At 42.6% G+C, this 15000-nt stretch overlaps 1 protein-coding gene across 3 annotated transcripts in view; it reads right to left on the reverse strand.

Annotated features, from left to right (window-relative positions):
• The window catches only part of LOC308306559 (receptor-type tyrosine-protein phosphatase mu-like), a 144849-nt gene that overhangs the window by 125871 nt on the left and 3978 nt on the right, over positions 1-15000 (reverse strand). For all 3 annotated transcript variants that reach the window (XM_080751591.1, XM_080751590.1, XM_080751592.1), the window contains exons 3-5: positions 10508-10586; positions 7175-7290; positions 1-43 (exon numbers count right to left, since the gene is read on the reverse strand). The exon at positions 1-43 is cut by the window's left edge and continues 132 nt beyond it. In XM_080751591.1, coding sequence (XP_080607717.1) covers positions 1-43; positions 7175-7290; positions 10508-10586 — 238 coding nt within the window. The remainder of the gene's footprint in view (positions 44-7174; positions 7291-10507; positions 10587-15000) is intronic.

Here is a 15000-nt window from a genome sequence, read left to right on the forward strand (position 1 = left end):
CCGCCTTGGTTTCTCTGACAAACGCCTGGCGACCCCCAATACCCTGAAACACACATTTAGAAGAAGATGTAGGCCTACACCCCCAATACCCTGAAACACACATTTAGAAGATGTAGGCCTACACCCCCAATACCCTGAAACACACATTTATAGCTATTGATCATAGCTACAAAATGATATATTGGTTGTGGAGATTGACCCAACAGTTTTGAAGATATGGCTTATAGAATGATGCCATGCTAAAATACTACTTCCGAGATATTTACCTTTTAAATATAATTCTAACCTGCAATGACGTGACTCCGCCACATGGGGAAGTAGAGAGGCACAATTCAATTCAAAAAGCTTTATTGGCATGAGAACACAAACGTTTACATACAGTCTAACTTAGAGAACTTGGCTATTTCTACTTTACTTTAGTAAATCCAATTTCCAATACTTTTACTTCTACTCCACTACATCTCGGTTCCAAATATTGTACTTTTACTCCACTACAATTTTTGAAAACTTTAGTTACTAATTACTTTGCAGATATAAATTATAATATTATAAAACATGCACGGACCACTTTAGCCCTATTTTATACCTTGGTAATTTGAAAATAGCAGATCTACAAGCTCAAAACGCGGCGCGATGCGACGCGTTGTGAGCATGTAGATCGGCTATTTTTTTCCACCACTGGTATATCAATAAACGAGGCGTTCTATCCTCGGTATTAAAACTACTATTCTATCTCTCTCATAATGCCCAAATGTAATCCTTTGTTCCTTGTACTGTGTGAATTATTTCGTAACTGTAGCCCTTTGTAGCCAAATGCGGTAATATCGGAACTCCATTACTTAGCGATGCAAACCACAGTATTTATCCCGTTCATTCAATGCCACGCGTGTTCCAAATGAACAATTTTAACCACGTAATGTTGTTATCTAACATCTAACAATAGATAACTGTAGCTATGCTAATTGCTACCGGAAGTGACACAACATTCTATAGGGCACCCAGTCCCACGTTGCTCTGTGGGAATGCGCTTCTATATACGTATGCAACACCAGAACTCGTGCCCTATCGAAATTGGTCATCTAACTAAGCTAACTCAGCTAGCTAACGCTAGCTAGCGTTAGCCGTTAGCCACTCATAGCCATTCATCCAGAATAGTCTACTCTAAAGTCAACTTTCCGACGGCGAGTGAACGATTGCATTCCATCCATGTTTTCTTGGCTGTCAATTTATTGTCCAAAAAAACAAATGCTCTGAACGTTAGAACTAGATAGTTTACGACGACACTTTTCTATTCAATGCTAAGCTAACTCAGTGACAAAGGAAGGCTTCACGGAAGACAAACGCATACGTCACAGACGCCTCCTGGCAGGAACGGATCATTTTCACCCGCGTAGAAGAAGAAACAGCGGAAGTGAACGGCGGAAGAATAATAAATAAAATAATACACTAAATCATTATAACAACATTAAGTGGTTAATAATTGTTCATTTGGAACACACGTGGCATTAAATTAATGGGATAAATACTGTGGGTTGCATCGCTAAGTAATGGAGTCCCGATATTACCGCATTTGGCTACAAACGGCTAACAAAGGCTGGCTAGTTAGCATTTTAGCTAATATCAACTGGGAGGACTAACAGAATTATGTACCGATCTCTCACATTAATTAAAAAAAGTCTTATTTACATGCAGAGTTAAGCTCTGGTGTTTAAGTGAAATGTAGCCTAGATATTATGAGATGCTGTTGTGGCATTATCTTTTTAGAGAGAAAAAAAAAAAAAACGTCATATTGGCTGTAGGGAATAATGACAGTTCCCGAGATGACTGGCTCCCAGGGAAATTGGTACACATATATATATATAAAAAAATGCTGGAAAATGGTTGGAAGTAATGCAAAGAACAGATGATTTGACCATGCACGGATTGCACGGTACATCAGTATCACACCTACATTTACTAGGGGTGTAACGATTCATTTTAACAGCGATTCGATACATATCACGATACATGGTTGACGATACGATACATGGACGATATTGGTTCATTCATGGTGATACGATACGATTCGATTTAATTATTTAAAATCGATATAGTAACTATTTAGCAAAGAAATTAAATCTGTGTGAAAGGAGTGGATAGTGCATGTTTTTAAGGGAAACATGTATTATTATGGATATAAATAAGTAAACACAGTGATTATCTGCCAAATACATGGACATTGTATATTGACAAACCTGCACCTTGACATGAACCCAGAGATTACACACATTTATCGATAGACCAGTGTAGCTATATGGAAAGGAAGAGTAATTAAACCCCTCCTTTTCATTTTTTCTTCTTAAAAATACTAAATACAATGCACAAGTAGGTAGTATCGATACAATCGATTCTTTGCACTGCCGATTCGATACGATACAAAATAAAACGATACGATTCGATTTTAGCTGTTTTCATTTCGATATACTTCGATTTTTTAAGTTAAAAACGATATTTCGATACAGTTACTATATCGTTACACCCCTAACATTTACCCTTCAACTTCTTGTTTAACCACAACCTGACCATAATCTGTATAATATCCCTAACCTTATTAATATTACTAGAAGCTCGGCCGCCCTTCGGGCGGCCGAGCGTCTAGTCGGCGCCCTGGCCAACTCGGGAACAATGTAAATAGGGGATGAATGCCCCGCCCTTTAATGCAAACCCCATTATACCTGTTGTCATAGGATCTGTTTTGACCATGTGTTTGCGTGTGTCCATTTATGCCCATGGCTTGTGAGATGCGTCGGTTATCTCCATATATAGAGATTCAACACGTGCAAAGTACAGGAGTGATGTCAGAATGAGTCAGCAGAAGTGATGTCAGAATGCCCATATGCCCATATATGGAGATCTCTGTATCTGTGTCCCCTTTATGCCCATATACGGAGATTGCGTCCATTTTATGTCACAATGAGTCGCACATCTCCATATATGACCATATATGGAGATGTGCGGCCGAGCGTCTAGTCGGCGCCCTAGCCAACTCGGGAACAATGTAAATATGCCCATATATGGAGATCTCTGTAGGACCCGTTATGCCCATATATGTGTCCCAGCACCCCCAGCAGCCAGTCATTGCAATTTTTTTCATTTTCATTTTTTCATTTCATTTGAAAGCTGGGGATCATAGCTACAAAATGATATATTGGTTGTGGAGATTGACCCAACAGTTTTGAAGATATGGCTTATAGAATGATGCCATGCTGAAATAGGACTTTTGAGATATTCAAGTTTTAAATAAATTTCTAACCTGCAATGACCTGACTCCGCCACATGGGGAGCAATCTTCAATTCAATCTTCAATTCAAAGAAGCTTTATTGGCATGAGAACACAAACGTTTACACAGTGGTGGAAAAAGTACCAACATTTTATAATTAAGTAAAAGTATCAATTCTGCAATGTAGAATCACTCTGTTACAAGTAAAAGTCCAGAATTAAAAATGTACTTGAGTAAAAGTACAAAAGTATTGGTATCCAAATGTACTTAAAGTACCAAAAGTAAAAGTACAAAATGTTTGAAAATAGCAGATCTACAAGCTCACAACGCGTCGCACCGCAATGCGTTGTGAGCTTGTAGATCGGCTATTTTCAAATAGCCTTGGTATAACATAGGGCTAAAGTGGTTTATGTATGTTTTAAAATGTAGTTATTGCTCTCTAAAAAGATAATGCCACAACAGCATCTCAAGCATTATTGGGCTAAATGTAAAGACGCTACGCTGCGCCAACCGTGAATTCAACACAATCTGCTGTTACGCAGTTTAACCAATTTGCTACATACGTCTACACAAACGGTCAGATTACAAAGATAAATTGCTTATTGAAGGCTCACAGATGTCACCATAGGGTACGCTCCAGCAGGATGTCCCGTAATGATCGTATTATTTAATGAGGAGCATTTTAATCCGATCGGTCGTCGTTTCCTTAAAAAGGTATTAATGTATCTAAGTGCAGTACACCTCGCAACCGATGGGGTCGCATGGCTGAAAAACAACAGAAAATGGCATCTGATCGGATTAAAATGCAGTTTATTAAACAATACGAAAGATACGGGTAATTCTGCTTGAGCGTACCATACTGTGACATCTGTGAGACTTCAGTAAGCACGTTATCTTTGAAATATGAAGGTTTTTGTAGACGTACGTAGCAAATAGGATTAACTGCTCAACACGAGGTTGAAGTGAATGTATTACGTGCGCAACAGGGCTAACTGTGCTAAATGTAGCATAATCAGTGTTTGTGTAACTTTAGTCAGAAGGATTATCTGACCTGATAATAAAACACAATCTACAGGCTTAACCGCCTCGCGTTGTGAGCTTGTAGAAGAGAGCAACAATAGAGTTGGGTCACGTTTTATTTGTTTATAGCCTGCAGCTAGCGCTAGCTAACGCTAGCTAGCGTTAGCCGTTAGCCACTCATAGCCAGTCAACCAGAATAGTCTACTCTAAAGTAAACTTTCCGACGGCGAGTGAACGATTGCATTCCATCCATGTTTTCTTGGCTGTCAATTTATTGTCCAAAAAAACAAACGCCCTGAACGTTAGAATTAGATAGTTTAGGACGACACTGATCTATTGCCATACCCAATGCTAAGCTAACTCAGTGACAAAGGAAGCTTCCGCACGCATACGTCACAGACGTCTCCAGGCCGCTCCAGGCAGGAACGGATCATTCACCAGCGTAGAAGAAGAAACAGCGGAAGAACGGCGGAAGAATAATAAATAAAATAATACACTAAATCATACATTACGTGGTTAATAATTGTTCATTTGGAACACACGTGGCATTAAATTAATGGGATAGATACTGTGGGTTGCATCGCTAAGTAATGGAGTCCCGATATTACCGCATTTGGCTACAAACGGCTAACAAAGGCTGGCTAGTTAGCATTTTAGCTAATATAAACTGGGAGGACTAACAGAATTATGTACCGATCTCTCACATTAATTAAAAAAAGTCTTATTTACATGCAGAGTTAAGCTCTGGCGTTTAAGTGAAATGTAGCCTAGATATTATGAGATGCTGTTGTGGCATTATCTTTTTAGAGAGCAAAAAAAAATAAAAAATCATTTTGGCTGTAGGGAATAATGACAGTCCCCGAGATGACTGGCTGCTGGGGGCGCTGGGCCACATATGGAGATGCGCGGCCGAGCGTCTAGTCGGCGCCCTAGCCAACTCGGGAACAATGTAAAAATGCCCATATATGGAGATCTCTGTAGGACCCGTTTTGACCATCTGTTTGCCTGTTTGTCTTTGAGTCAGCAGAAGTGATGTCAGAATGCCCATATGCCCATATATGGAGATCTCTGTATCTGTGTCCCCTTTATGCCCATATACGGAGATTGCGTCCATTGTATGTCACAATGAGTCAGCGCTTGCGCCGATACGTCCATTTATGCCCATATATGGAGATGGGCGGCCGAGCGTCTAGTCGGCGCCCTGGCCAACTCGGGAACAATGTAAATATGCCCGTGTTGTCATAGGAGTGTGGGGTCATGTGGTGTACGTGATGTCAGAGCCTTTTATGAAGTGATGTCACAATGACATGATTTCCTCCGGAACAGCCTGATGTAACAATCAGCTCCGCATAAGGAGATTCCGAACGTTTTGCGCCGTTTCGGAAAAAACGTGCGTCGGGTCGGGTCGAGGCCCGGCACGCGCGCTCCCCGCCGCCTCGGGAACAATGTAAATATGCCCATATATGGAGATCTCTGTAGGACCCGTTATGCCCATATATGGAGATGCGCGGCCGAGCGTCTAGTCGGCGCCCTAGCCAACTCGGGAACAATGTAAAAATGCCCATATATGGAGATCTCTGTAGGACCCGTTTTGACCATCTGTTTGCCTGTTTGTCTTTGAGTCAGCAGAAGTGATGTCAGAATGCCCATATGCCCATATATGGAGATCTCTGTATCTGTGTCCCCTTTATGCCCATATACGGAGATTGCGTCCATTGTATGTCACAATGAGTCAGCGCTTGCGCCGATACGTCCATTTATGCCCATATATGGAGATGGGCGGCCGAGCGTCTAGTCGGCGCCCTGGCCAACTCGGGAACAATGTAAATATGCCCGTGTTGTCATAGGAGTGTGGGGTCATGTGGTGTACGTGATGTCAGAGCCTTTTATGAAGTGATGTCACAATGACATGATTTCCTCCGGAACAGCCTGATGTAACAATCAGCTCCGCATAAGGAGATTCCGAACGTTTTGCGCCGTTTCGGAAAAAACGTGCGTCGGGTCGGGTCGAGGCCCGGCACGCGCGCTCCCCGCCGCCTCGGGAACAATGTAAATATGCCCATATATGGAGATCTCTGTAGGACCCGTTATGCCCATATATGGAGATGCGCGGCCGAGCGTCTAGTCGGCGCCCTAGCCAACTCGGGAACAATGTAAAAATGCCCATATATGGAGATCTCTGTAGGACCCGTTTTGACCATCTGTTTGCCTGTTTGTCTTTGAGTCAGCAGAAGTGATGTCAGAATGCCCATATGCCCATATATGGAGATCTCTGTATCTGTGTCCCCTTTATGCCCATATACGGAGATTGCGTCCATTGTATGTCACAATGAGTCAGCGCTTGCGCCGATACGTCCATTTATGCCCATATATGGAGATGGGCGGCCGAGCGTCTAGTCGGCGCCCTGGCCAACTCGGGAACAATGTAAATATGCCCGTGTTGTCATAGGAGTGTGGGGTCATGTGGTGTACGTGATGTCAGAGCCTTTTATGAAGTGATGTCACAATGACATGATTTCCTCCGGAACAGCCTGATGTAACAATCAGCTCCGCATAAGGAGATTCCGAACGTTTTGCGCCGTTTCGGAAAAAACGTGCGTCGGGTCGGGTCGAGGCCCGGCACTGCACTCCGCGCCGCGGCGGGGAGCGCGCGTGCCGAATCTGAAGCCGGTGGGACGAACGGTTCTCGAGATACGCGGATTACAAACACACACGCAGAGACTTCTCGCATTTATAGATAGATTAATAAGGTTAAGTGTTAAGTGTATGCCAATATGGTTAGGTTGTTTACCTACAGTATATGCTAATGAGTTTATATTAACTGTATGTTAAAGAGGTTAGGTATACCTGCATGCTATGCTAATGAGGTATATGTTAATGAGGTAGATAATTACCTGAAGCCACAGGTGAATGTAGTTTTGAGGTCGTCCGTTCACCGTACAGTGGAACGTGGCCGTCTGTCTGGCGTTCACCTCCACGCCTTTTATATGCAGGAAGTGAGGCGTGTTCACTAGAAAAAACACAATTATTACATTGTAATATAAAATAAATGCTAATTTAATGATTTTATATGCAGGACGTGAGGAGTATTCACTAGAAAAACACAATTATTACATTATATACTAAAGAATAATGTTAATACACACATTGAAAAAGTGTTTACTGCAGTGTTTACTGCAAAAACTCATTTATATTTGTTTACATTATTACAAGGGATAACCAGAGGGGCATGCATTCCGAACAGGCATTGTTCTAAACTTCTGAATTGTATCTCCCAACCATTTTAACCTTAGTTTAGAAATAAACAATAACTATTATGTGTAGTATGGTGTATATTGACATAATGTATTTCATCTTCTATGTGTCATCCTCTCCTCTCCTCTCCTCTCCTCTCCTCTCCTCTCCTCTCCTCTCCTCTCCTCTCCTCTCCTCTCCTCTCCTCTATTATGGGATGTTCTATTATCTCTGACTCCAGGGAGATAAATCACATTTCAATACGGCAACAGTATAACCAGTCCCATGATCCCTTGAGCAAGGCAGCGTGTGCGTGTATGTGTGTGTGTGTGTGTGTGTGTGTGTGTGTGTGTGCGTGCGTGTGTGCATGCGTGCTTGTGTGTATGTTTGACATCATGTAACAAAACCAAAACAATGTGGGTAAAAAAACAGATGGATGGACCATTCATCCATCATTTTTTTTTGCCCCGAGGTATCAGTCGTTTTGGATGTCCGATGCCGCCATTGGACATTGGTAATTATTATTTTACTGTTGGTAAAATGTTTTTTATCATCATTCATTTATCATCATCACTTGTCTTTTAGAACGTTGGAACAGCTAATTTACAAAGAACTAATCAGTAGAGGTAACCAAACACAAGTGAACTGCTTGGCAGCAGTCTCATTGATTGTCAGTGGCAGCGCATGTCATGACATGTGTGCCAAACAAACAGTAGTCTAAACCCGACAATTGATCAACAGCCGCATAATGCGCATATAGATTAATAAATGCCACAAAATACAGCAAAACCCCAAAATAATGAGTCATAATATCAAGCAAGCAACAGAAATGAATTACTGGAAACAAAGTCAAAGTTTGGGCAGAGAGAGAGAGAGAGAGAGAGAGAGAGAGAGAGAGAGAGAGAGAGAGAGAGAGAGAGTGTCAGCGCGTGTCACGATGTGTGTCAATGAAACAATAGGCAAAGACTTTTGATTAACAGCCACATATAGATTAATAAATGTGACAGAATACAGCAAACCCCCCCAAACATGAGAGTGTTAATATCCATACAGAAGGAATTACTGCAAACAAATTAAAAGTTTAGGCTGCCTTTCAATCAAGAGAGAGAGAGAGAGAGGGAAAGAGAGACATTTTTTTAGCCTGTACCTCACCTCTCTGACATGACTCACAAGTAATAAATATAATCCTTATGCAAAAAACATAGGGATGGACATCGGTATCGGCCAATATCAGAAATCGGCAGGTATCATATCAAACCGGCCAAATCGGTGATCGGCAGGTCACTGACATAAATATGCCAAAATCGGCCAATTGTATCTCTTGCACTGCACAGCATGATGCTCGGTCCTGTGACGTAAACATTAGCAAGTAGCAGCCAGTCTACTTGGAGGCAGCCTACAGAATATAGATGGTGCTGATTACCTTTGCAATGTAAGGATATATTCCATAATCCTGTGTCAATGTCGTCTCCAAAAAGAAGGGGGGAAAAAAGCATGCGTCACCTGCTTTCCTCCTGCCTAGTCCAGACGGTCATATTAGACTGGATATTGTCTGTGATTTTGGATATTGTACTATTGTGATTGATTTGGCATTAGTGTTCTTCTAGCTTATTGGTACTCAAATTGAAGTATGTCTTGTAGGCCTACTTGGCCTGAAACAAAAGGGTATTGGAGCAACCCTATTTCCTAGTTCTTAGCTAAAGAAATCGGTATCGGAAAAATCGGTTTTGGCAGGTCAGACCTTCATAAAACCGGTGGATCGGTATCGGCCAAGAATTTTGCAATCGGTCCATCTCTAAATGTTATGTTGCTTTTTTAAGCAATGATCCAAATGTGAAGTTTTTAGCAGCTAGAATCAGTTTGACATTGTTTGCTGTTTCTGCTGCACAATGGGAGAAGCAAATTCCCTCAATGGATGGATGGATGGACCAAGCCCCCAGAACCGTGGTGTAGACCATATTCACACAGCAGCCATTATTGCCATTAAATTAATGAAACGCCACCCCGTTGCCACCCAGGTTTTTCAATGCAAAATTGGCCGCCCGATGAATAATGTCTATAACAGTGAAGTTGCCGTCGCCAGGTGGTCAATTATGGGATGGCAGGACTTCCGCATTCAAAGCAGTGCTGCGTTAGCCTGACTGCAAGCGTCAGACTCAACACACCACACTACGTGGGGGAGAGAGTCTGAGATTTCGAGCAGACATTCTACTTCAGCGGGGGCGGGCTAAAGCCTATTGACGTCACACACACACACACACACACACATACACACACACACACACACACACACACACACGCTTAGAGCCTCCGACGGCGACGTGGCGTGTCATTGCAAAAATACGTTATTTCTCATAACATATTATATGACTGCATGTTTACGTTAGTGCAAAATGGTATTAAAACGTAATGAAACGGCACTATTGTATAGTTTATTAAAATAATTCGAGTCGAGTCTGACTCCGCCATGACAGTTTTCACGGACCAATCAGAGTCCACTAGACTCTCACGTGGGCAGAGGACACCAATCAGAGTCCACTAGTGAATCTCACGTGGGCCTACACTGCTCTGACGTGGGCAGAAGAGCTCTGTTTGGAGGGGGCTGAGACCGGAGCAGCCAAACCACGTGCCCCAAGCATACAACCCTGATTGGCCCATTCAATTCGCCCGCTCTTCAGGCGAGCCTGAAATAAAATAAAATATATGCGGGTTCAGTCCACACTACACACCACCCACCAACAGGGGGTGGTGATGTGCGGACTGAAGTATCAGGCTACTGCTGCGTATCCGTCTACCGTTTGAAACCTTACTGCGCATGCTTCTATCGTCTGAAACGCTAGTACGCCTGCTCTATTGGCTCCGATATTGGAACCAATCAAGGAAGCAATTAATGAATTAATGTGTGTGTGTGTGTGTGTGTGTGTGTGTGTGTGTGTGTGTGTGTGTGTGTGTGTGTGTGTGTGTGTGTGTGTGTGTGTGGGTGTAGTACTTACTACATTCGTGTCCTTGGACTGCAATGTCTTTGATGGCCAGAAGACTCCTTTGTCCAGTTGATACTACCTCAAACACCAACTGAACACACACACACATACACGCACGCACGCACGCACGCACGCACACACACACACACACACACACACACACACACACACACACACACACACACACGCACAAATTAAGCATGTATTAACATTTTGCAACTGCTCAAACCATCCTTATTCCCATAGCCGACACAGAAGTCAAATCAGTTCACGGCCAATCAGGTGTTGCTGTCTCCAACCAAACAAGGATTACAACAGCAACTTGATCTCATCAGCATCCCAATTCAAATCTGGCTAAAAATACTAGACTCCGTTTCAGAACCCATTTCTCTCTATGGTTGCGAGGTCTGGGCCGCACTTGCCAGTCAAGTCAAGACCTTGAAAAATGGGATAAACACCAAATTGAGATTCTGCAAGCCGAATTCTCGGAATCCATTCTCCGCACGCTCCACAACAAGACCCTCACGTACAGTGTAACCCTAGAGAGGTGCCCTTGGCCAGTTATGCTCTGGGACCCTGTGCACAAACACAAGCACAACCACCAGACAGACAACAAATTAAACCAAACTATAAGAAGACAAAAAGAAAGCTATCTGACACACCAGAGAAAATCGACCTAAAACCAGAGCAAAATGGAATGCTAGTTTGCTCTAAACCATACATGGGCAACTGGCGGCCCGGGGGCCACATGCGGCCCCCACCTCCATTTAATGCGGCCCACAGGTTAATACCGGAATATTGATATATTATTGATTTCAGCTGTTACAATTTCAAACATGACCGGCTTTAATTCCGCCAGTATAGATTAGTAGCTTAATGACTAGTATAGTAGTATTAAAATGTATTTTTTATGTCCAATGTATTTGTATTTAGGTTCATAAAGTTAACATGAGTATATAACTAAATGAGTTTGAAATTAAATCAAAATGGTACATTTCAGGATTCCAATAAAAAAAAGAAAAAAAAAGAAAATAGGATTCCAATTCAAAAGAAGAAAAATCACACCCGTGTGAAGTGGAGCTGTGTGTGTGTGTGTGTGTGTGTGTGTGTGTGTGTGTGTGTGTGTGTGTGTGTGTGTGTGTGGATCATGTGTACCGATTTTTGTGACATTTGAAGAAAATATGTAGGAAAAGGAGCAAAAAGTGTGTTTTGGAGAAATTTCAAGATGGCGGAAAATCTATCATGGCGCAAATGGGCGTGGCCTATATGGGGAGATGCGTCATGACCCAAGGAATCCAGGGAAAAAATATTTTTAATTTTCCGACCTACGGTTCAAGAGTTACAGGCCAAAACGTAAAGTGGGGTGTTATGGCGCCACCATGCGGCCAAATGACACAATTATTTTTTATTTAATCCTTGAAATCATTATGAACCTCCTCTCCAAGTCTTGAAACTCTAGCCCCTATGGTTTGCGAGAGACAAATAATTGAATGTGAGTTTTTGCGATTCCCATTATAAGTCAATGGGGAAAATTAATTCACTAATAAATTAATATCAATTAAACTATTGAACCTTTCTCTTAGCAAGTTACTAGCCCACTATTCCCGAGTAAGCCGGTCGATTTGACATATGGCGCGAGTGTGTGGTGGCAAAACTGTGGGACTAGTAGCGTGCCGAAGTTTAGGAAGTTCAGGCTACATACAGACACACAGACAGACACACAGACACACAGACAGACCCACACGGCCACGTATAGGGAGCCTGTGCTTCACACAGCTCCAAAAATAGCCGATCTACAAGCTCAAAACGCATCACAGCGCCCCTGCTCTAAACAGAGAACACACAGTGGCAGAATACCTGAGCACTATGACTGATCCAAAAACTAAAGAAAATGTTGACTACCTGTATGTAGTATGTAGGCTACAGACTCAGTGAACACAGTCTTGCAATCGAGAAAGGCTGCCATAGGCAGACCTGGCTCCCAAGAGAAGACAAACCCACGGCACACAAAACGAGGTAGAAACTGAGATGCCTACACCTCCTACAGACATCAGAGGCACACATACTTCCCACAGATTACCACCTGAGGAGAGTTTGAAAACATGACTAACAAAAAACTCCCATGTCTGTTTGGGTGGAAGTACAACGATGTGCAAACACAGCAGCAAGATTTGTGAGCTGTCGTGACAGGAGAAGGATGTCTAATGCATTGCAACCACCTTAAGGACTACACATCATTGTGTGCATCCCTGTGTAACAGAGTTTAGTGAGTTCCACCTGTTCCCTATGAGGAGGGTATTTCATTTCATTTCACCTCATTGGCAGGGGTCATCAATAAGTCTGCACACGGACAAATGTGTCCCTGGCAAAGACTTGGCCATGTCCACGGCAAATTTTAGATTTTCTGTTTTACACACCATTATAATATTCGTATTCAGACCCAATTACGAAATGTCAAGTCTCCAGGTTTTCTTCAGAATATGCATGACTTATTTACCACGACACTATATCACAGGGGTCTTCAACAGGGGGTCCGGGACACCTAGGGGGTCCTCAGAGTTACTACAGGGGGTCCTCCAAATCTTTGTGTGATAGAAACCTTTTTTCTCCTTTTCTATATTCACCACTTGAACCCTAGGGTCCATATTTTGAGAACTTTATCCAAAAATAAGAGATCTATAAGCTCGCAACGAGCTTGTACAAGCGTTGAGCTTGTAGAGCTGCTATTTTCGGCAAAGAGGTTTGGTGTAGAGGGGAAAAAGAGCAGACTAAGTACAGAGTGAAAGGTCAGGTTTATTAAATATTGACAGTTCAAGTGGTTGAATGATCCTGAATCCCAAATACACTGATGATTGTGCTGTCAAACAATGAAACTATATGGAATCTATGATAAGGTTGTGGGGGTCCCTGCTTCATCTCTCTCTCAACTAACGGGTCCTTGGCCTGAAAACGTTGAGGACCCCTGCTATAGCACATTAGGAGTGCACTAGTGCTAATGGTTCTCGAAGGTTTTATTTGCAAGGACCCCCTTAAAGGATAACTCCTCCCTAAATCACTTCTAGGCTCATTTTCGTACTTATATCCAAAAAGACTGTCCATGGGGTCTATTAGGCAGAAATTCCCCTGTTGTCCAGTTTCCCCAGCAGAACCCAGCAGCCCTCATAGCATAGAGTGGAGTCTATAATCCTATCGCTTTTACACTATTTGTTGTGGTCAAAAGTGTTTTTAATTTTCATGAATGTGGTACAAGTTGTCATTACAAACACACGCATGTCATTGTTGTCCCACACAAGTCATCACACTCTGCTAAACAGATGTTAGGCTTTTATGTGTTTTGCCAAGTCCCGGAAAAGATGCCCTGTGATTGGCCAGTACAGTCACTTTGATTGGCACTTGTGAAGAATGCTCACCCCAAAACATTATTTTTGAGATTGCAGTGGCTTGTGAGGGACAACGAAGGCATGGATGGATTTGTAATGACAACTAGTAGCACATTCATAAAAAAAGAAAAGACAAATAGTATAAAAGCGATAGGCTTATAGGCTCCACTCTATGCTTTGAGAGCTGCTGGGTTCTGCTGGGGAAACTGGACAACAGGGGCATTTCTGCCTAATAGACCCCATGGACAGTCTTTTGGGATCAATATAAATAGGAAAATGAGCCTAGAAGTGATTTAGGGAGGAGTTGTCCTTTAACTCTGAGACAAGCCAACATGGCGATGAACCCTGCTCATTGGGAAAAACTGGCATGTTAGAGCGGTGCCAGCTAGTCTAAATGAGATTTGCTCAGCGCAAGATGTGTTCCTAAGTGCACTACAGTATATTTACAACAAGAGTCTGGTTACTGTGATACTGTGATGAATACTGGTTGCCCTAAACATGCTAAATGTACCTACGAACTAGTGATGCTTTGTGCATGTTTTCAATGAGTCATTTTGTCATACGGTATATTGTTTACGACAAACTATGCTTGATCACGCTGCTAATTCTGTTGTAGATGACATAGCCAATAAAGGTAATTTGAATTGAATTGAATTGAATTGAATTGAATTGAATTGAATTGAATTGAATTGAATTGAGAGAGAAAGAGAGAGAGAGAGAAAGACTCACAAAAAGACTGGAAAATGGTGTCATCGGATGGTGTATGTGTGTGTGTGTGTGTGTGTGTTTGTGTGTGTGTGTGTCTGTGTGTGTCTTATCACAGGAACTGGCAACACACACTTCCTGTTGAAGCCCAGAGCTGACAGGATGTACCACCCTGCCCCTAGTCATGGTTGATAAAACTAGGTCACACACACACACACACACACACACACACACACACACACACCCACACACACGCACACGCCCACGCACGCACGCACGCACGCACGCACGCCCACACACACACACACACACACACACACACACACACACACACACACACACACACACACACACACACACACACACACACACACACCAGGGCGTGATTGTGAATATTTTCACAATCACAGTCATTCAATA

The sequence above is a fragment of the Nannobrachium achirus genome (assembly GCF_963921795.1).
Source record: "Nannobrachium achirus genome assembly, chromosome: 21".
NCBI lineage: Eukaryota > Metazoa > Chordata > Actinopteri > Myctophiformes > Myctophidae > Nannobrachium > Nannobrachium achirus.